A 22,002-nucleotide genomic window follows, 5' to 3' on the forward strand; every position below is an offset into this window, starting at 1 on the left:
GAGTTAGTGCCAGAAACTGCACGGCCACCTCCCCCGCGTTCCCGGGACTCCGCGCCCCTCGCCCGATCTGATTGGACGGCGGAGAAGAGGGGGCGGGGAGACCCCGGGAGCAGGCGCGTGCGCAGCCGGCCAGGGGTTCCCGCGGCGGCACCCAGGGGACGAAGGGGCGGGAGCAAGCCTCGGGGGAGGGGGGAGTTGCTGGGGGGTGGGGGTCGCGCGTGCGCACGACGGGAGGAGGCAGATAGGGGGCTGCTGGGAGGGTTGGGCAGTTCGAAAAACGGGTGGGCGTGTGCCGGGTGGGCGCGGGAGGGGCCCGGGTGCGCGTGCGCGTCTGAGCCGGAGCTGCGGGAGGAGGCGGGAGCCGAGGAGGCGGCGGAGGGGGCGGGTCGCGTCGGGCGCCACGTCCGCAGCCAGAGGCCGCAGCCGACTGAGTCTTCTGGCTCCACAGCTTGAGGGGGCCGCTTTCGGAGCCCGCAACCGCCCGCGGCCGTGTCAGCTGCGCAGGCCGCCTCGGCCCTCCTCCGTGCTGTGCGCTCCCTCCGCCAGGCCCCGGCCCCGGCCCCGGCCTCGGGCGCCGGCCCGCGACCCCGGCAGTGAGTGAGTCGGGCTGCGAGGGTGGGGGGCGCCGTCCCGGCTTCCTGCCCTCCGCTCTGTCGCCTTCTTCCGTTGGCTCTCCTGCACCTCGCCGCCCCCCTCCCCGGGCCTGGCTGCCCCGAGCGGCTCTTCTGGGGGGAACTGAGTGGGAAAGGGGGAGGGGCGGGAAGATGTTGGGGGCGGGTGGGGGTTCGCTAGCGGGGTTTCTCCTCTCTACGTGGCCCTGACTCCCTCGCCGTGGTTTGAGATTGGGGGCTCTCCTTCGAAGCCTCCGCCTGATTTCTGAGCTCCTCGGGGGTCACGCTGGGGGATGTGGGTGGGAGGGCGTCAGCAGCCTGGGAGGGGAGAGGGATGCGGCAGAGAGGCTCTGTGCTGGGCTGCTTCGCCCCCCTAACTCCTGACCTGTTGACAGGCCACTCTCTTGGGTTCAGGCACACAAGCCTTGGTCCCCAGTGGGCATTCCCAGTGCTCTTCCCAGGTAGGAAAGCTCTACCCCCACGCCTAACCTAAAGCTGAAAGTGTGGGAATGGAGAGAGGCGCTGGCGGCGCCAGGGGGTGACTGGCGACCGCTGGAGCACCCATCAGGGCCATCACTGCCTCCCGAGTCTAGATAAACACCGTGCCTGCTCTGCACACGCAGCTTCAAGACTGGTCCCCCAGCTCCCACTTGCCGTCAGATCCCCTCTCCTGAAGACGCATCGCCTCTTCTGTGTAAGAAGACATAGAAATTCTGGAACCCTATGGGAATGGGGGTGTGCTGGTGTACAACGTGGAGCGGAGGGAGGAGGTGCTCGCTCAGCCCTAGCCACGGCTCCTCCGGGGTCATTTTCTGCCTCTCCTGCCACGTCACTCCCTCTGCTAAAGAAAGAAAAAAAAAAGAGACTTGCTAGTGCCTAAAGCGATCAGTGGGGGGAGAAGAGGTGGCCGGGAAAGGTTTAGAAACACCTAGGGAAAAGGGAGAGTTCGTATTTCTTATGTCCTTATTATTATAACACTTGTGCTAATTCCAAATGACAGTACTTTACTATCTATAATTGTTTGCTATATACTATTGTTTAACCTTTAAAACTTCCTCTGGTGTGGATGCTCTCAAGGGCTCCCTAGGAAGACTGATTTTACGTCAACAGGTATATGTGTGCGTGTGTGTGTTCACGCCTGCTTTTTTAAAGAAAGGAAAGTAACAGTTAATAAGCCCATATACATCCTGTTTTGATTTTTTTCCCCTTTTCATTTCTTTAGTCTTTGTTATAATAGATGTACCAGAAACCAAGTTCACTAAAAACGTAGAGAACATCGTTAGCGAGGTTTAAGTGGTTCTTGTGTATGTTTGATTTTTTTTTTTTAACTCCAGGAGAACCTTTACCTTTCTTTGTTTCAGTCGTTGTGCATTTGCTGTTTGGCCACTTCCTGAAGCTATCTCGCTGGATTTTATATAAACACCTTCAGAGTAGGGCATTTACATGCTTGTTCAGGCTGAAACCTCAGCGCCTAACAGTGTCTGACTTATAGTAGGAACACAAATATCTGTTGAACTAATGAGGTGTAATTTAGCGAAGAGGACTCGTGTACTGGTTATCTGGTTTGATAGCTTACTGTAATTCTTCTTAATGTTTTGTTTAAGGACAACATTTAAAAATTGCCATTTTGATACTGTTGGTTGTTACTTGTCACTAGGTGGTCACTGGCAGATTACTTTTTCTTCCCTGTCAGGTTCAGTGCATTTCTTGTAGTCTGTTTGCTGTTGATTTAATGGGCAGGGGCCATTTTTAAAAGCAGCCTGTTCAGGATAGTTGGTTAACTAGAGAAGCTTACTAAAAACAGTAAGCTGGTGTTTTTGTATACACTGCTTGTTGGCGTATGTGTGTTAAAGCTGTGCATAAATGTATTTTTGAAACTCCTTGTAGTTTTTGCAAAGATTGTAAAACATTGGAGTTGAGGATGTGGCAAAGTTCCTATATATAGAATATATAGAAAAACTTAGGTAATTCATTTATAGTCTTTTCCTTATAGGGAAATTGGCACTTACTGTTTAATAACAGGTTTCTGAAGTGGCTTTGAAGGTCGATTGTTGTGCACAGCATTTTGAAGCTAGGCTTTATGCAGTGTGTTAGTGCTTTTAACTTCCTTTGGTACACAGAGGGGTGTTTAGCCATAGGCAAATTTTTATGCTGTTTTCAGACTTTTTTTCATTATTAATGAAATCTTTATTTATAAAATGTTACAAATATCCACAAACAGCCTTGATTCATCTGTTTTCTTTTTTTTTAAAAAAAATGTTCCTAAGAGGCATTTGTTTACTTATTTCTATTATTGGAAGAAATTACCCTCTAGGGAATGATGTTGTTACTAATCCTTGCTCAATGTATTTGCCAGCTGCTATATCTATGATATTATTGTTCTGGACAGGAATTAGTTCTCCTTGGCCTAAAATGCTTAAAAGTAACTGCTGATGAGTTGCAGTCTATAGCAAAGACTTTTTCACATTTCAGAATTCCTTAAGATAACACACTTGTAACCAGTTTTATTTGGTACTGTAATAGTCTGTTCACATGTCAGGACCAAATGGTAAAACTGATTTATGTCCACAGAATAAGTTAAATTATTTGTCCTGATCTAAAGCCTGTTTTCTGTTTTTATTGCCCCCATTAGGAAAGTACAGTTTTTAATAGAAATGTGTGTGCGTTATGAGTTCCTAGAGAGCAGATATTTTTTTGTTTTTGAATGAAACTAAATGGATAAGTGCTAGGGAAGTGTATCCCCACTGGATTTTAAACTCTGGCTTAGAGTAGTCCTTTAAAGTCTGGCTTAATCATACTGAAATCTTCAGTGCCTAACAGGGTGCCTGGCACACAGTAGGAACCTAAGGATATGTTGAACTGACGACTCGGTGAGTTTAGGGCAGATGGTTTGCATAGAATTTAATTTGTTTAATGGTGACATTTAAAAGTGATCATTTTGATACTTTACCGTCCATTGTTACCTGTCTCCATGTGCATACTTTTAAATTTTACAGGCAGATTCTTTACCTTTCCCAGTTTCAGGAGATTAGGGGTGTGTTTCTCTTCACAATTTCCAATTTAAAAGAAACAGGTCCCTGTGATGATGATAATGAACAGGGATGGTAATATAAAAAGTATTTCTCCTTAGTGATAAAGTGATGATATCCATAAGGAGCTAATATCACTAAAAGTTTGGCACATATATGTGTGTAGAGATTGGGAATGGTTTATGTGAGTAAAAAGTACAGATGGCATTACAGATAGTTAAAGATTTTAGCAAAAAATACCTTTATAAGGTAACTTGGTATTTTATAATCAAATTAGGAATTCAGAAAAAATATATATATTCCAAATGCTTGCGGCTTTTACACAATTTTTATTACTCTTAAGAATTTGAGAGGAATTTTAGTACTACATACTTCCTGTTAATACTAGTAATGTACAAGAAACTCAAACATTAAAAAAAATATACAGGGGCCGGCCCCGTGGCCGAGTGGTTAAGTATGGGTGCTCCGCTTCGGCGGCCCAGGGTTTTGCCTGTTCGGATCCTGGGCGCGGACATGGCACCGCTCATCAGGCCATATTGAGGCGACATCCCACATGCCACAAGTAGAAGAACCCACAACTAAAAGTATACAACTATCTACTGGGGGGGATTTGGGGAGAAAAAGCAAAAAAAATATATACAAAACAAAAATCAATCTCTGTGGCCTCTTAGAGCTTTCTAGTAGACTAGAGAGTCTAGGTAGCCAGGCTCCTGGTCTGGCAGGATTCCAGATTTTCTATTTTATTGTTTATTGATAATCCTGTTGGTAACTATTGCTAACGATATTAAATGTAACTGCGAATGTTTCTATATAGTACTGTCTAGATTCCTACATTTCAAACTCTTCTACCAAAAACACCCCTAACTTAAGAGCAGTGTAAACTCCTGGGGGAGCTGGGAGTGTGGTAGGGCTGGGAAGAGAGCTGGTAAATCTGAGAGTATATTCTGAAGCAGCTCCAGGCAAGAATGAAATTTCTTGAAAGTCTAGTTGTCTTAAAAAAGTCCCAAGCAGTTTTCATTTAACTTTTAATTGGTGTATATTTAAAAGCAAAACAGTATTTTAAACTACTGTGTAGTAAAATGTGTGCATCACGTCTCTCTTTTGGTTATTGAAGCCCCTGGCACACCACTGCCTATGCTTGAAGTACCTTTGAAAAGCATGATTCTAGTTTAAAGTTTTCTTTTTTTCTTAAACAAAGCTTTGGACCATATATTGGTATGCATCATTTCTTGTGATGCTTAAACTTAATGTGGATACAAATAATATTTTTATCTCACTTATTACAAATACTATTTGTCAGCTTACAACAAAAACATGTACTACCATGGGGCCGGCCCCATGGCCCAGTGGTTGGAGTTCTGTGTGCTGTGCTTGGGCACCCCAGGTTTGCAGATTTGGATCCTGGACGGACCTACTCCACCCATCAGCCCTGCTGTGGAGGCATCCCACATACAAAGTGGGGGAAGATTGGCACAGATGTTAGGCTCAGGGCTCATCTTCCTCAAACAAAAGAGAGAGAAAAAAAAGAGGAGGATTGGCAATGGATGTTAGCTCAGGGCGAATCTTCCTCACCAAAAAGAAACTAAAACAAAAAACATGTAGTAATAAAATGGTGAGAATACAAATGAGATATTCAAATTGCAAATCAGGGAAAATAGCAATGAGAGTGGAGGTCTTAGGGAGTGTGGAGTGTGTGTGTGTATGGGGAAATAGGACACAGGAATCTACCTAGTTGAGCTGGGATTTTAGCTGTAAGCTTCTTGGAAGCTAAAGGGAAAAAGGAGACATCATATCTTTGTATCTTTTAAATAGGAAGGTAGATAGATCTCAAAGGGAAGCAAATATTTGGGGAATTACAAAAGGTTTTCTGAATACCTCTAAAGAAATTTCTTATGTGGAGCTCTATATCAAAGCTATTGAGTGATACAGTGGGTAATTCCTTAACAGTGTGGTACAGTCAGTGTAGTAATAGCCTGTATAAGGCTCTCTGTCAGGGTTTCTTTACCAAGAACATAACGCCGAATGAAACTATGATGTCATTTTCTTCAAGTCAGCATTTTGTGATTCAGTTACTTTGTTTTTTAGAGGTTCAACTTCATTTGAGGGTAAAAACCTAGAATAACTAGGTAGATAAACTGCATAATCTTTAAAAATATCTTTTATGAGTGTCACTGATTTACAAGAGTTAAGAATACTTTTTTCTTTAACTACAAAAGCGATACATACTTATGGTAGAAAATATATATATTTCTCTCTCCCTCTCTCTCTCTGTATTTACTCCCTGGTGGCAGTCCTTGTCAACACTTTGATATAGTTCCTTGTGGTCCTTTTATACACATTAAAAAAAATTGGATCATATGATACATGCCTTTTGTATTCTCTAAACATAACATTAGCATTTCCCCATAGTATCTGATCTTCATAAATTATTTTAATGTCTGCATTGTGTGTCTTTAGGAAGCTTACAGATTCATCTCTTGCCTTCCATGAGGCTATACTCATTTGACTGTTCATTTTCAGGTGTATTTTGTTTGTTTTTGCTGGGTTCTCTTTCACTCACCTCTTAAAGATGAGCAGTCCTAATTAAGGTTATCAGTCTCCTTCTCTCAGCACTCTTTTCCTTGATCATATTACCCCCTACAGCTGCAGCCCTCGCTTGAAACCACTTTCAGGACCTCAACTCTAACTCAGACTTAATGCTGAGTTTCAGGCCCCTTTTAAATCCCAAGCCCGCTAAACATCTCCTGTAGATGCCCTGAAGCTATCTCAAATACAGCTGTTCAAAGACAGGTCCTTTCAGGGTACCTGCAGTCAGCAATAATGTATTGTACAGTTACATGTTAGAGGGTAGATCTCATGCGTTTTTACCACACATAAACAAGAAGTCCTTTATCTTCTCTCAGAAGTGGTTTCTCCTCTCTTGCCCCTGTTTTCATCATCATCTCTGTCTACTTAGTTGCTCACACTAGAAATTTTACATCCTGTATTCTCCTTTTATCTCACATTAATACCCAAGTTATGTTCTACTTCATATAAAAAATTCAAGAATTTGAGTGCCCACCATACATCAGGCATTGATTAAGGCTGTGAGGATGGAGCAGTGAACAAAACCAAGCCTTGTTCTCAGGGAGCTTACATTCTAATTGAGAGAGACACAAAGTAAACAGATATATACATCAAGTGGCAATAAGAGCAATGAAGAAAATAGAGCAGGGTTAGGTGAAAATGATGGGGAGAGGAGTAGGAGGGTGCTAATCTATTACAGGTGGTCAGAGAAGACCTCTGATAAGGGAATATTTGCACAAAGACCTGAAGGAAGTAAGGAAGAAAGCCAAGTACATGTCTTGGGGAAGAGCCTTTCAGGAGAGGATGAGCAAGGAAGCCTGAGTTGCTAGACTGGAATGAGCAAGAGGCAGAATGAATGGTAGGAGATGATGTCACAGTGTTAGATGTGGGGCCTCAAAGGCAAAGGGAAGGACTCTGGATTTTATCCTGAGCAAAATAGGAAGCAGTTGGAGGGTTTTAAGCAAAGTATGGCATGGCTAGACTGAAGGAGGAGCAAAGTGGAAGCTCAGAGACCAAGGAAGAGATCTGTAGTAGTACAAGTAAGAAATTACAGGGGCTTAGTCAAAAGTGGTAGCAGTAGAGGTGATGAGAAATGACCGTATTCTGGATTTATTTAGGCAACAGAATTTACTGATTAGATGAGAATGTAAAAAAAAAGGAAATCAAGGGTGACTTAGGTTTTTGGCCCAAACGTTTGTTTAGACAGGGAAAAACTGGCAGAGTTCAGATTGTTAGTCCATCTTCCTGGACTATTAAAGTAGCCACCTACTGTATTTAATATCTCTGTCCTATCTGTTCTTGCTTCATTTAGCTTCTTAAAGCACAGATCTGACAATGTTACTCTGCTCATGGCTCCTCATTGCCTATCCAGAGGAGGATAAAGTCAGTTCATATTATTTACATGAATTTGCATATGTCTTTTATGCTGTCATAGTATAAAGCAGCTCCAGTATTTTTAAATGGTGGTCTTTTTCTTTTTTAAATTACAAGATAGATATATGTGGAAAAATTAAGAATTTTGTTAAGGGATTCCATATTAGAAGGAAAAGTTAAAACTTTCAGTAGGAATTTGTGGGATATATACAGAAGGGCAGTTTTGAAATACATAACAGTTACTATCATACCTGTTTGTTTTTTCTTTTTTTTTTTTTGAGGTCACATTGGTTTATAACATTATATAAATTTCAGGAGTACATCATTGTATTTCAGTTTCTGTGTAGACTGCATCGTGTTCACCACCAAAAGTCTAGTTGCCATCTATCATACCTGTTTTTAAACTCCAGCTAAAATATGTAAGATGTATATGTATACATAATTTCCCCATAATTCTGTAAGGGTGTGGTGGCATCTATTGATTAGTTGGTCAGCCTGGTGATCCGCCGGGTTTATATGTGTATGGTATACAGATCCTGGGATCGCAGTGATGAATAAGCTAGACCAAGTGTCTCTCCTCTTGGACTTAGCAGGCCAGTGGGGAAGAAAGTGGCTCCAAAACAATTATATTCTTCAGGAAGGAAGACACGTATTCTGCCAGGAATTTCTGCATGTTTTGTTTGAATTTGTTAATAGTATTCTCATCTTAGAGTTAGGGCTAGAATATCTTTAATTTCTACTTTATCTCTCCTGAACAGCAAGGATCTGATGAAGTTATTTGTCCTCAGCCACACAGTTTATGGTGCAGTTGGGACTCAAACTCAGGCTCTCTGATCTCAGAGCTACCATAATAAATTAAAGAACTATAAATATGAGTGGAAATAAATTTAACTTTCTAGTTTAAGGGAGTTTTAAAATTAAGGCAAATCAGCCAAGAACTCCTCCCAGTAATGCATCAGCTGATATTCTTTTCATTTATTTTTTTTGTCAGATTATGTGTCTTTACTATTCCTTTTTAAATTCTAAGTGTGTGTGGGATGATTTGCTTAATTCACAAACTAGACTAGCATAAGATTAGGTGCTCTTGATAAGTGGCCTAAATCGGGGTTTTCACTGGAGCAACTAAAAGATACTTAATTAAGCACATGATGTGTGCTGCTGGACTCTGGGGTGAAGCCCCATCTTATGCAGGGTATAGGTTTTAAAGGTACTGCAGGATGAATTGCATGAAATTAGAATCACCTTTGAAAAATCCTACTTCTCACCACCACTAGCTCTACCACCCTCATTCTAGCCATCAACATTTTTTGCTTGGATTATTGAAATACAGAAGGAAATATGGATGAAGTTTTATCTGATCACTTGGTGCTTAAAAGCAGTGAGAATCATAAAGGAAAGGAAAGCTTTCCTGACATTCCTTTGACTACTTAAAATTAACCAGTTTGTTCTGAGACCTGCTACGCTATGTATGAACCTTGAGAATGTACTGCAAAGTCTCCTAACAGGTCTTCTGCCTTTATTCTTGCTTTCGTCTTGCTGCTTCTCCCCATGACAGCCAGAATGATCTTTTGAAAGTATAAATCAGAACATGTCACTAGTCTGTTCAATGCCTTTCACTGCTCCCCATCTTATTCAGAGTTAAAAGCTAAACACTACCATGGCCTCTAAGGGCCTATGCCATCCATGCCTCACTCTTTGACTTCCTCTCCTGCTGCCTTTTCATGCTGCCCATGCCACACTTTTCTGGCTGTTTCTTCTTGCTGCTCCTGGTAAACTCCCATCTCAGGACCTTTGCTCTTGCTGTTTTTTCTGCATTGAGGACTCTTCACCCAAATATCTTGTATCCTTACTTCCTTTGGGATATCACCACAACAAGGCCTTTACAGACTGTCCTATTTGAAATATCACATTCTCTCCCCCTCCATCCCTTTTTCTCTATAGCATTTAATACCATCTGACATACAGTGTATTCTTCATATACTTATTTATTGTCTTCCCCCACTAGAGTGTCCATTTCATGGTGGCAGAGATTTTTTGGTCTGTTGATCACTGCTATATCCTGTGCACGTAAAATATTGCCTCGCCCATAGGAGGTGCCAATATTTGTTAATCAATCAGTCAATATTTGTTAATCAGTGTATTGAAGTACATTGTTAGTTTTCACAATATCCTTTTCCCCCCAGCTTTATTAAGATATAATTGACATTTAGCATTGTGTAAGTTTAAGGTGTACATTGTGATGATTTGATACACATATATATTGTGAAATGTTTACCGCAATAAGGTTATATATCCTCACCTCACATAATTACTGTTGTTGTTGTTATGGTGAGAACATTTTAAGACCCATTGTTTCAGCAACTTTCAAGTATACAATACAGTGTTAACTATAGTCACCATGCTATACATTAGATTCCAGAACCCTGATAACTGGAAGTTTGTACTCTTTGACCAACATCTCCTCATTTCTCCCAGCCCCCAGCCACCACCAATCTACTGTTTCTCTGAGTTCAGCTTTTTTAGAGTCTACATGTAAGTGAGATCATACTTTGCCTTTCTCTGACTTATTTCACTTAGCATAATGCCCTCAGAGTTCATCCATATTGTCACAAATGGCATGATTTCATAATACCCTTTTAAATCTGTATTGTATATGTACAGATAAAATAATTTAGGCTCCCTGGTTTTATGACTAGGAAATACTTAGTTGACTGCTAGGATGACAGCCCTTGTTTTCTGGCCAAGTAAGAAATCTTTTAGACCAGTCTTGACTTGGTTTAATCTTTACTTAGTCAAGTGAATATGAAAGCATTTTAAGATAGTAAAGGAAATTGGGAAAAGAAAGTTCAACTGTGTTTTCTTTATCCCAGCACAGCTTATTTTATTTTTTATGTTCCTTACTACTTGTACTTAGAGGTAATTACAGTATATATATATGTTTTTGTAGTACATTTTGAATTCTGTTTATAAGAGCTCTAAAAACAGCAATAAAAAAGTAATCAAGAGCCATCTCTTAGTGACTCAGATTGGTGGTGTTATCTTTAGAAGAGAAGGTTGTCATGCTTTTTAGAAATTTTTTAGATAGAACTTTTTTTTAGTCATAATATGGTTTTTTCTTTAAGGCTGTTATGAAATAAATTATTGTTAACCAATATTTTGTAGGAGGAAGCACCTAATGTTTCTGTCTGTTAACCTTCACCTTCCAACTCTCTTTCAATTGGTAATTTTCAGTTTAAGTTGAAGCAGCAGTACCAACATAGGACAGCTTTACAGTACTGTGGCTACCACTCTTTGGTTGATGTTTTTCTTTGTTGTCGTTGTTTTGAGGAAGATTAGCCCTGAGCTAACATCTGCTGCCAATCTTCTTTTTGCTGAGGAAGGTTGGCCCTGAGCTAACATCTGTGCCCATCTTCCTCTACTTTATGTGTGGGACACCTGCCACAGCATGGCTTGCCAAGTGGTGCGTAGGTCTGTGCCCAGGGTCTGATCCGGCGAACCCCATGCCGCTGAAGCGGAGTGCATGAACTCAGCCACTATGCCCCCAGGCTGGCCCCTGGTTGGTGTTTGAGATAAGATTTTTATTGTCCACTAGTAAATAATAAAAATAACAAAAATATTTCTTAAACACCACAAAGTAGGATGTCTTGTGATGGGTGTTGTAAAATGTTGTTTATCTGAATAAAGCTGATTGTCTTAATTGAACACGTGATAAGTTGAAGTTAAAATGAAATGTGTGTGTGTTTTTTAGGAGATCATGAATCAAGCAGATAAAAATCAACAAGAAATCCCATCATACCTTAGTGACGAACCACCAGAAGGTATGTGTGCTTCTGTAACACTAAGAATGGAAAAAAAATCCTAGTGAATTAAAGCTGATTTTGTTTATTAAATTTAAAATAACATAACCTGTTTACCTTGTCAGTAAATACGCTCCCAAAGTAATTGAAGATAAACATTTTTATCCTCTAATAAGAAAAGACATATTGGTGAGTAGAGACACAATGTAACTGTTCTATTATATAAGATCTATTTTTCTGTTACTCTTTTATTCTTTTAAGGCCGTTTCACAAGTCAGAGTATCCTTTCATTCGTAAAGAGTTGGGGTAGGGTGCAGAGGAAGGATGGATAATGTTTAGTTTTGATGTCATGCATACAAAAACTCAATTCAAGAGGTACTTGAGATTTGTTGTTAAACTCCTATTAATCATTACATTATAATTGGTAGCTCTCTCTCCCTGTATTAATACATAGTCTTAGAGTCTGCTTAATTTAAATTCTCTTTTAGTTTGAAAATTGTGAAATCATGAATCATTTTATTCGTTCTTTGACTGTAAAAACCCATGGAAACACTAACTGCATACCTGAATGTCCTCACTATATACAGAAAATGATTACAGGCATTTTTTAATGGTTTTGGCACAGAATATAATTAAGCTTAATCCAAATAATGATCTCTTTGGATAACTGCATGTTTGTACAGGACAGTCATACTAGGTAAGAAAGAGAATCAAATTGAAGAAAAAGGGATGAAGTGGCCAACAGACCAGCCTGGAGTAGCACAGACTAGAATGTCTCTGGGAAGAGGCTGGGGCTGGAAGCTGTGACTCTAGGTATTGGATTTTCTTCCCAGCTCTGTTAGCCACTCTCCAGAACTTTCTTCCTGTATTTCTTATGTTGGTAGACAAAAATGAAATTGCTAGGAAAATAAACACAATGAAAAGTTCATACTTAAGCCTAAACGATGATGGAGGTAACTGGCTGATTAGTTTTAGTTTAGTTTAGTTTAGTTTGTTGGAGGAATAGCCTGGAAAATTACTAGCTTAGCTGTTATCCTTGTTTTATTTTTTAGGACTAGAACGCTAGAATTTTGAAAAGAAAAGTTTGGGCTCAATGAGAAAGTTAATAAGGACTCTCTGAGAAAGGAGTCAGGAAGGAGATAGAGAAAGGCCATCTAGGAGCATGACTGTCAAGGAAGAGAACAAGCTTCAGGAATTTCCTGTCCTTATATGGCAACCTGCTAAACAAGAGTAGTCTGCAAAGCAGATAACTTATATGGTGGTAATTAAGAGCACACTGTAATTAAAGAGATCAGCAGCATTAATATTTATCTGATTTGACTAAGAAAATTGTCTTCATTAAATGCGTGTGCACCAAATTTGGCATAGCAGGATAATACTAATGAGCTATTCAGCATGAGGCAGTTATCTATCTTATACTCAAATCAGGATTTTCCCCTTTTTCTTAGTGTTACTGAACTAGATTACAAAAGAATTACCAATTATGTAACCCTTTCCATCATAATTTTATAATTAATATGTTCAAATGCATATCTAAGTCATTTATTTCAGCTACTTAAAAATATATATTAACTCTGCTTAGTACTCAGTTTCAATAAAAATTTGACTTTTAAAAAATAAATTTAGCCATTGCTATATCTTTGTGAACTATTTTGACTAATCGATGAGATTTTCTTACTTGTAGTAGGATGACAACCTCCAAACAATGAAAAGAAGATCTATCTCAGGGTAAATTTGTGCCTTGTGTATTAGAAAAGCCTGATTTTCAAAATTGTTTTCTCCTTCAAATATTGTCAGTTTCCCAATGTTGTCTTTCCTTAATAGCCACCTTCTGCTAGGATTTAGTCTTTGGTTATCTTGGTTGGACTTACCTACCCAAGAATTTACCTTTCTTTATGTGAGATTGTACCTTTTTAGTGATTAAAGCCTGAATTGTATAGTTACCAAGTATTTTTCCATGAAGTTTAGAAAAATAAAAATACCCTTGCTTATGTGTTGTTGCTGCCTAAATCATTAGATTACAAAGGAGAAAAGACCTGGGTGTTCGTTTGAGGCTGGCATAAGCAAATTTTTATGAAATCTTTCTGCTAGTCATTTTATGCTTGAGTTTGAGGTTTCATGCCAATTTGAGTGGCTCTATTAAAAAAAAACAAAGCAAACTCATGACTTAAATCTGACTTTTTCTTTTTCTTTCTTTCTTTCTTTTTTTTTTTTTTTGGTGAGGAAGATTGGCCTTGAGCTAATATCCATTGCCACTCTTCCTCTTTTTGCTTGAGGAAGATTTTTGCTAAGCTAACATCTGTACCAGTCTTCCTCTACTTTATGTGGGATGCCTCCACAGGAGCAATTGAAGGGTGGTGCTGTGTCCACTCCTGGGATGCGAACTGGTGAACCCCAGGCCACCAAAGTGGAGGTCACAACCTTAACCTCTGTGCCACTAGGCTGGCCCCTGACTTTTGCATATTGATTTTACCATTTCTGGGAGTGTTTGACGAGTTTTTACAAACTAGATACTTAAATTACATATTCTTCTATAAGAATTACTGAGTATTAACCATAGCTGTAATTTCTCAACACTACAAAAATGATTTTAGGTAGGTAACATGATTTTAAGCGAATAATTTTCTACTTTTACATAGCATTAGCTCTTTAAATACATTATTAAGGAGCACATAGAGCAGAAACTCAAATATATTTAAATTAGCAGTTCTCAAACTTTTTGGTCTCAGGATGCTTTTCTGCTTTCAAAAATTGAGGACCCTGGGGCCGGCCTGGTGGTGTAGTGGTTAAGTGTGTGCACTCCACTTTGGTGGCCCAGGGTTCAAGGGTTCATATCCTGGGTGCGGACCTATACATCGCTTATCAAGCCATGCTGTGGTGGCATCCCACCTGCAAAGTGGAGGAAGACTGGCACAGATGTTAGCTCAGGGACAATCTTCTTCAAGCAAAAAGAGGAAGATTGGCAACAGATGTTAGTTCAGGGCCAGTCTCCCTGCCTCCCGCAAAAATTGAGGACCCCAGAGAGCTTATGTCCTTTGATATTTACTGTATTAACAAAAACTGAGAGATTATTTTATTCATTAAAAGGACCCAGTAAACCTGTTACATATTAACATGATTAGCATATTTTTTGGAAAGCACCTGTTTTCCAAAACAAAAAAAAAATTTGTGAGCAGAGTGACATTGTTTTTAAATTTTTGCAAATTTCTTTAATGTTGTGATTAACAGAAGACAACTAGATTCTTACAGCTGCTTCTGTGTTTAGTCTCTGATGTTACTGCACGTCATTTAGCTTCTGGAAAATTCTGAAGACACGTGACAGAATGAAAAGTAAAAAGACAAATGACATGTTAGTATTATTATAAAAATAGTTTTTACCCCGCAGATCCCCTGAAATGGTCTTGGGGATACCCAGGGGTCCTAGCCCCTGCCTTGAGAAACACTGCTTTAAATGAAGAAGGCTGTTTCAGTAATGACTGAATTCTGTCAAGGAAATGAAGGCTAAATATGTTTTTTAATTTTTTCATGCTCCTTTTAGGATATAAAATAAGGATTATTTATTAGCAGCAACAAAACCATAAATCAAGGAAACATTGATTCTATTTTATGAAAGTTGTCTAGTCTCTAAAGCATTTCTTCTCAAAGATACTACAACTCAGCATTGGGCCAAGATATTTTAAAAACATGTACAAGTATAGCCTTGTTCTTCTTTGTCTTCATTAGATTTATATTTGTGTGGCCTTATCAAACGACCTCCTGAGTGTTGGGAAGTCTCAGGTAACTTAGTGATTTGTACTGCTCTTTTAAAGACGTATGTTTGGCCATCTCATGATATTTTTTCTCATTAGGTTCAATGAAAGATCACCCACAGCAGCAACCAGGCATGTTGTCCCGTGTGACTGGGGGTATCTTCAGTGTTACAAAGGGAGCTGTTGGTGCTACCATTGGTGGTGTGGCTTGGATTGGTGGAAAGAGTCTGGAGGTGACCAAAACGGCTGTTACAACTGTGCCTTCCATGGGAATAGGGCTGGTGAAAGGGGGCGTGTCTGCCGTGGCTGGAGGTGTTACAGCTGTTGGGTCTGCTGTTGTAAACAAAGTGCCCTTAACAGGAAAGAAGAAAGACAAATCTGACTAAAACATGGAGATACACTTGCTCTCCACAGCATTATGATGCCAGTGGCATTGAATTGGTAAATTATGGACTACAACCAAGTCACCTGTTTTGGACATTCATCTTTTAAACTGCTGTGTTCAAAGTATTGATGACTGGCTTTCGTCTAAAAAGAAGAGACCAATACTAGCACAGTGTATGAAGGTTTCTCATACTTAAAGTCCAGCTTTTTATCTGGTAAAATGTTACTTATTCAGTTGTAACTGAAGATCAGTATATTTGAATATTTACTATAAGTCTTTCAGTTTAACTAAAAATGTGAAAGTTGAATTTAGTGGATGATCTTTACAGTAAGTTCCATATGTATAATGTGCCAGGTGACTCATCTGCCCCTTAAGAAGGGAACCTTGAATTACATAAACTGTACCTTTGATGTGCCTAATAGTTTCAGATGTCTTAGGTTTTTTATAACCATAGTTGATTAGGCCAAGAGGCATTCTTCTTGTTATTTAAGCTGGTAAAAGTAGCAGGAATTAGAGAAGTTTAAAAGAAAAGATAAATCGTTTTATGATGCTGAGTGTTAACCATCTTCTGTTAGATATGCATTGTATTAATTTAATCATTGATGCCTTACAAAAGAAAACGTCTTTTTTAATACCCTAAATATGTGCAGTTCTTATATATGCATTCTTTTAAAAGTTGTTTGTGAAATTAGTTTTCCCTTTTAAGAATCTCAGGAGTAGTGGGGTAAAGGCATTTCTTGCTCTCAGCAGATAAGACAGTGCTCGGTAACTTTTTGTTAACTGTTAGTAGTTATAACCAAATCATACGCTTCAGCCTGTGCTCCTGCTCCATCGTTAATTCACCTCACGGTGCCTAAGAACATTTCTTTGCTGGTCAGAAGCTATGTTGGAAGAGTTTCCTATTAAGGAGGAGCAAATAAATAAATGTTCTTGAGAATTACCTAAAGCATCCAAGATATAAAAAGAGTTCTTCATACCTATTTTATTTCTAAGATGGCTTATACTAGCAGTGCCCCTTTTCAAAAAACACAGTAAAAGCAAACACAAATATGTGAGGGCTGACTTTTAAACTGAATGAAATGGGCTCCATAGATTAGTTTTGAAAATATATCTAAGTGTTTTCAGTGGTTTATAGGCTTTTCAAACATGGTATCCTGCAGTCCTTTAAAGGAGCTGTAGACTTTGCACTAGCTTCCAGGTCCACTGCAGGCAGGGCATTGAAGTTTCTGATTATGGACGCCAAGTGTGTCACGTCTCACTAACACGTCTCATCATGTCTCAGTCATTCTCAAAGAATACAGCCTAGCTGGAATTCATCTATTTGTTTTTTGTTTCATGTTCAGTTTCATAAACACTTAAAAAGTTGCATATCTATTTGGCATTCCTCTTAACTAAGGGTTATAATCCAAGTCTGAAAAACCTTAGTTTTCTATAAGTCTGGAAATTTGCCTCCATTCCGCAGACTTTTTTTTTGCGCGGGAGAGGAGGAAAGGAGGTGATGCTCTGGATAAATAAATCAAAATAACATCCCTGAGAGCTTAAAATATATCACTTTAATACCCAAGGCTTAAATAAAATGTCTCTAAAGCACTGAGAGTTTTACATTAATGATGTGGATCAACAAATGGATAAGAATATCACTTAACTTATCTTTTAAAAGCTTTCATAAACACCAGCAGGGATTTTAAGCAAATCTACAAAGGTTCTTGAACCTCGCTGTTGTACATAAAACTTCAGAGTTGTTAAGGAGTTCATCACAAATAAATGATTATTTCATGCAGTATGATTTAAGGTATATTTTTTGGTATATCTGGTCAAATGTCATAATTAGCAAAGGTTTTTTTTTTTTTTAAAAACTCCAGAATTAATAGATGAACACTAAATAATGAACTAAATAATGGAATTGGAGAACTTGTTTCCTGCTATTTGAAAGAAACTCTTCACTGCTAGTTTATATTTCTAATTTGTCTTCTGTAGTCATGGGCTCTGCTGTGCTTTGTACCTGAATTTCTACATATAGACTTCACTGTATGCTTGCATATTTATTTTCAAGTTTGCTTGTCTTTAAAATTGCTGAGGAAAAATGGTTGTAATTAATTTCTGCTACAGAAAAGCCACCTGGAACATTTTATCTCATAAAGTTTGTTTTAAATTCCAAACTCTAACTTTGTTCAGGAGAGGCTCTTGCAATGATAGCAGAGAACTGTACAAATGATCAGTTAGTCAGAGGTTCTTGTTGAAATGAACTTGCCCTTTGATGATATCCACAGCTGTACACTTGAGTCTTTTCCAGTTTATTTTCATAGACTAGCAGTTTGACTTGTAAAACAGTACTAGTTCACTTCAAGAAACTACGGTGGTTTGTATACACCTGGAGGCACCTGTTATTCATTTGACCCTTTGAGTGGGTGTTCGGCACGAGGATAAAGTTGTGACTCACTTGAAGGACTGACCTAATAATGTGGACATTATGAATCCTGTACTTAGTGAAATGTCAGAGGGAAAGAACTGATGATTGAATAAATTTTTTTTGTATTAAAAGAATGGGAAAAGAATACATGAATCTGTTAATAAAGCACTATGATCTGCAAAAGATGAAATGTTTCATAAAGATCTAAGGAAATAAAGGAAATTTTAAAATAGGGTAGTCTTTTTAGTTACATAGCAGTTCAGAAAGTACTATAGCCAATTTTTATATTTTTTTGATACTAATGCACAAACATCAAACCTCTAATATGTATTTTGATGCCAACACAATGAAGTACAAATGTATTTTAAACAACCCTAATAATGTATATAATACAAAATATATAATAAAGATAAAAATGCAGATTTCGGGGCTGGCCCAGTGGTGCAGCTGTTGAGTTTGTGCGCTCCACTTCGGCAGCCTGGGGTTCGCCAGTTCGGATCCCAGGTGTGGACCTATGCACCACTTATCAAGCCATGGTGTGGCAGGCATCCCACATATAAAATAGAGGAACGTGGGCATGGATGTTAGCTCAGGGCCAGTCTTCCTCAAAAAAAAAAAAAAATGCAGATTTCTAAGGTTTACTCCACCTTGCTGAATTTCTGCATGGTGGAGCCTACGACTGCAGTTTAGCAACCTCTGCAGGCGATTCTTGTGCATTCTGAAATTTGGGAACTGATGGAGGAATTATAAAGTAGGGAGTACTTCCTTCTGTCCTAAGTGGCAGTGGAACCACCTTAGGTCTCTCACTGGACAGAAATGACTCAGAGGGATGGGAACCAGTTGTAGGTAGGTAGAAAATTGATATTTACTGGGCATCTCCTTACCTGCCAGGAACTGTCCATGCCTTATCTGATTGAATCAGTCTGAGGATCTTATGAGGGAAGTATTCTTTATTCCCTTTTTTATAAATATGGAGCAGGCTAACATTAGTTGAATTTCTCACATCAGTTTTGAATTAGTGTAAGTCACAACTTCTTCAGCTTATGTCCAGAAACAGAAATGGGGCTACTCAAGAACTAGTCCTTCATTCTGCTGTTGGCATTCGGTGCTGCCTGTGTGCTGGATTCACCAGGCTGTGCAACCTGAGCTCACTGGAAGTCTTCCAGGTCGTCATTTACTTTGGCAGCTAATTACATTCTGCCACAGAAGTGAATTGAGTGATTATACATAAATGGTTTAAAGGAAATAATTTTATTAGAGGCCTTTTTTTTTTACAGAGGAAATAAAATTTGACTCTAGTGTTTTATGTAAGGATATCTCCCCTTGCTATGTTGTTGATTTTGAATATTTTACATTTTATTTATAGGAAGATCTGAGTAAGAATGCAAGAATGAAAAAAGGCAGAGGTTCAAGGCTAAAAAATAATGGAATAGGATTTGGTCTAAAGGGGAAACAAAGTCAGTATACTGCTTGTTTGACCATGAATGTAGATTTTGTTTTTAAATCTTTTCAAGTTAGAGTAAGCTACAAATGCATTTCTATAACTGTAATTGCCTCTGGTTCTTTGTGCCTGGGCCTGAGCACCCAAATTTTTCTGCTGTTCTGACTAGGCTTTTATTTTTCCCTTGAGGAAGATTAGCCCTCAGCTAACATTCATGCCAGTCTTCCTCCTCTTTATATCTGGGTCACTGCCACAGCATGGCTGACGAGTGGAGTAGGTTCGTGCCTGGGATCCAAACCTGTGAACCCGGGCCACTTAAGTGGAGTGTGCCAAACTTCACCACTACACCACAGGGCCAGCCCCCTGACTAGGCTCTTTGTAAATTATTGGCCACAAAGCATACATGACCACTCAACTCTGCCGAGCTTTCTTACATACCCTCTTGTAAGTTCACTTTCCTACTCCTCAGAAGGATTGTTTCACACCTCCTCTTTCCAGTCCCATCTACTCCCCTCCTCCCATTCTGCTGTCCTCCTCTGTGAAAAAGAGGCGACCAGACAGCAACTCTGCTACCTCTCACACTGCCCATTCCACCCACCCGCCTGCATCTGTTCTCATGCTCTGTGGACCAGGACTAGTATCTCTGCCCTTATCCGAAGTCAGCCCACCTTCACTTCCTCAAAGCTAGTAATCCTGCAGTCTTTCCATCCCTCATCTGTCTCTCTCCTGGGTCATACCCATCAGCATATAAACATGATGCAGTATGTGTTTTCTTTAAAGAAAAATTATGTAAAGAAAAATTCATCTCACAACTTCCATTTTCTGCTACCCTTTGCCATAAAATTTCTTGAAGAAATTTATAGTCTCTGCCTCTTCCTCATCTCTTATTCTCTCAGTCCACTCCAGTTGCCACCTTACCTTTCTCATTTCACCAGAATCACTCTTGACAGGGCCAACACTAATGATTTCCTTTTTGCCAAGAAGTGCCATTGGTCACTTCTCTGTATCTTAGTTGACCTCTCAATGGCATTCGGTATTATTGACCATGCCCTCTTTTCTTGATAGACTTCTTCCTCTGGTCAATCCTTTCCAGGCTTGACCAGCCACTACCACAAATCTATACTCTGTTTCTGGGCAATCTCATCTAGAGCCATAGCTTTGAATACCATACTTATGCAGATGATCCCCGAATATCTATTTCCAGTCCTGATTTCTAACTCCAGACTTCACCATTTGCCTGTTTGACATTTCTATTCAGATATCTAGTGAGCATCTCAAAATTGACATCTAAAGTAGAGCTAATAAAGTGACCATATAACACATAATCTATTCTAAACTGAGGCGCTTTTCAGAAAGAGAACAGCACGGATAATTATGTCAGGACAACAAGCATAAACTGAAATGTCTCCAAGGCTTTCCGATCACACTTAAAATGAGATCCTGCTCCTTAGATGGACCTGTGATGCTCACCTCATCTTGTGCCACTCTCCCCATCACTCAGTCCTGCCCCAACTGTACTGGCTGCCATTCTTAAACAAACATTCCCATGTGACCTTGAGTAAGTGACCTACCTTCTCTGTGCCCGAGTCTCATCTGTAGAACAGTAAACAATGGTACTCAACTCTAAGGGTTATAAAGCACAACGTGCCTGGCACTTGGTAGATGCTGCATGGAGAGAGGTATCTTTTACTACCCTAAGGAACAGAACAGATCTGGATAGTGAGGGTTACTTGCATTTGCTGAACAGAGTGAAGACATGCCCTGCATTTTTCATAATTTTTTCATCACTTAAGAAAAGGCCATGCACACATAGTGCACAGATGTCTGAGTGTCAGAATCAATTGTGGTTGTGTATTTGTTACAAAGTTCAAACTCCACAGCTGAAAGTAAGCCAGTCTTTATCTGGATAATGTTTATCTTGGAACAAGACTTAGAAACTTGAAATGCTACTAAAATCAGTACCAACCATCACACATTTGCCCTTTTATGGGCCTGGATTTTCAGAAAGTTTTCTAAAAAGCTGCATTTACTTCCAGTGTATATGAATTAAATCATTTCAAATTTAAGGAATTTTACATAAGTTTTCATAAAAATCCCTAAATTTGTAGTTGGTACTCACTCTTGGCATGTCAGGTAGGGGAGACTTTTCTCATGCCAACTCATAAGCAATCCTTTTTCTATTCACAAGGTTTGAACAGAAGTCAGATCTTAGTAAATCTAGGCTCTGTCATCAGCAGCTGAGTGGCCTCTCAGCTCCAGTTTCCTCACCTGTAAGACGGGGAAAGTAATAAATCCACATAAAAATGTTTCAGGAGATAAAATCGTGCCTTTTAAACAAACTGACCACACAAATAAGCTCTAATTATTCTTGTTGGATGAGTAATACTTGGTTCTCACAGATTCTTTTATTCCAACCAGGAGATGAAATCAGCTTTAGAAGAATGTATTAGAAGTTTGCTAATGTTTCACTGAACACTAAGCCACAGAATTCAGACCACAGTAGAGTGAGGTTTCAGAGCTCGCAGGGAGAAAGAAGGCTGGATCGGCATCCCAGATGAAATGTGTTATCTGAATAAAACGGAGCCATACTTTGAATTAAGGGACTGCACTTGTCCGTTTCTTAGAAAATAATACCTCAAGG

General features: G+C 39.5%; 1 protein-coding gene across 8 annotated transcripts; it reads left to right on the forward strand.

Annotated features, from left to right (window-relative positions):
* Positions 1-302: 302 nt before the first annotated feature.
* TMEM263 (transmembrane protein 263) lies at positions 303-18,103 on the forward strand. Of its 8 annotated transcripts, none has more exons than XM_070600186.1 (5): positions 324-597; positions 1,026-1,072; positions 1,205-1,305; positions 11,328-11,397; positions 15,225-18,103. In XM_070600186.1, the coding sequence occupies exons 4-5, from the start codon at positions 11,334-11,336 to the stop codon at positions 15,509-15,511; spliced, it is 351 nt and encodes a 116-aa protein (XP_070456287.1). In that variant the 5' UTR covers positions 324-597; positions 1,026-1,072; positions 1,205-1,305; positions 11,328-11,333; the 3' UTR covers positions 15,512-18,103. The 8 variants fall into 8 exon arrangements, with proteins under 8 accessions (XP_070456280.1, XP_070456288.1, XP_070456287.1 ...); XM_070600184.1 differs by having other exon boundaries at positions 324-593; positions 1,007-1,072; XM_070600180.1 differs by having other exon boundaries at positions 351-597; positions 1,007-1,072.
* Positions 18,104-22,002: the final 3,899 nt, after the last annotated feature.

The sequence above is a fragment of the Equus przewalskii genome, chromosome 29, assembly GCF_037783145.1.
Source record: "Equus przewalskii isolate Varuska chromosome 29, EquPr2, whole genome shotgun sequence".
Taxonomy (NCBI): domain Eukaryota; kingdom Metazoa; phylum Chordata; class Mammalia; order Perissodactyla; family Equidae; genus Equus; species Equus przewalskii.

What these genes read in the sequence shown, in the direction of transcription:
- TMEM263 (XM_070600179.1), top strand. Translation starts at nt 11,334, where the DNA reads ATGAATCAAGCAGATAAAAATCAACAAGAAATCCCATCATACCTTAGT. An exon ending in TAGTGACGAACCACCAGAAG is followed by an intron (nt 11,398 to 15,224) that starts GTATGTGTGCTT and finishes TTTTCTCATTAG; the next exon opens with GTTCAATGAAAGATCACCCA.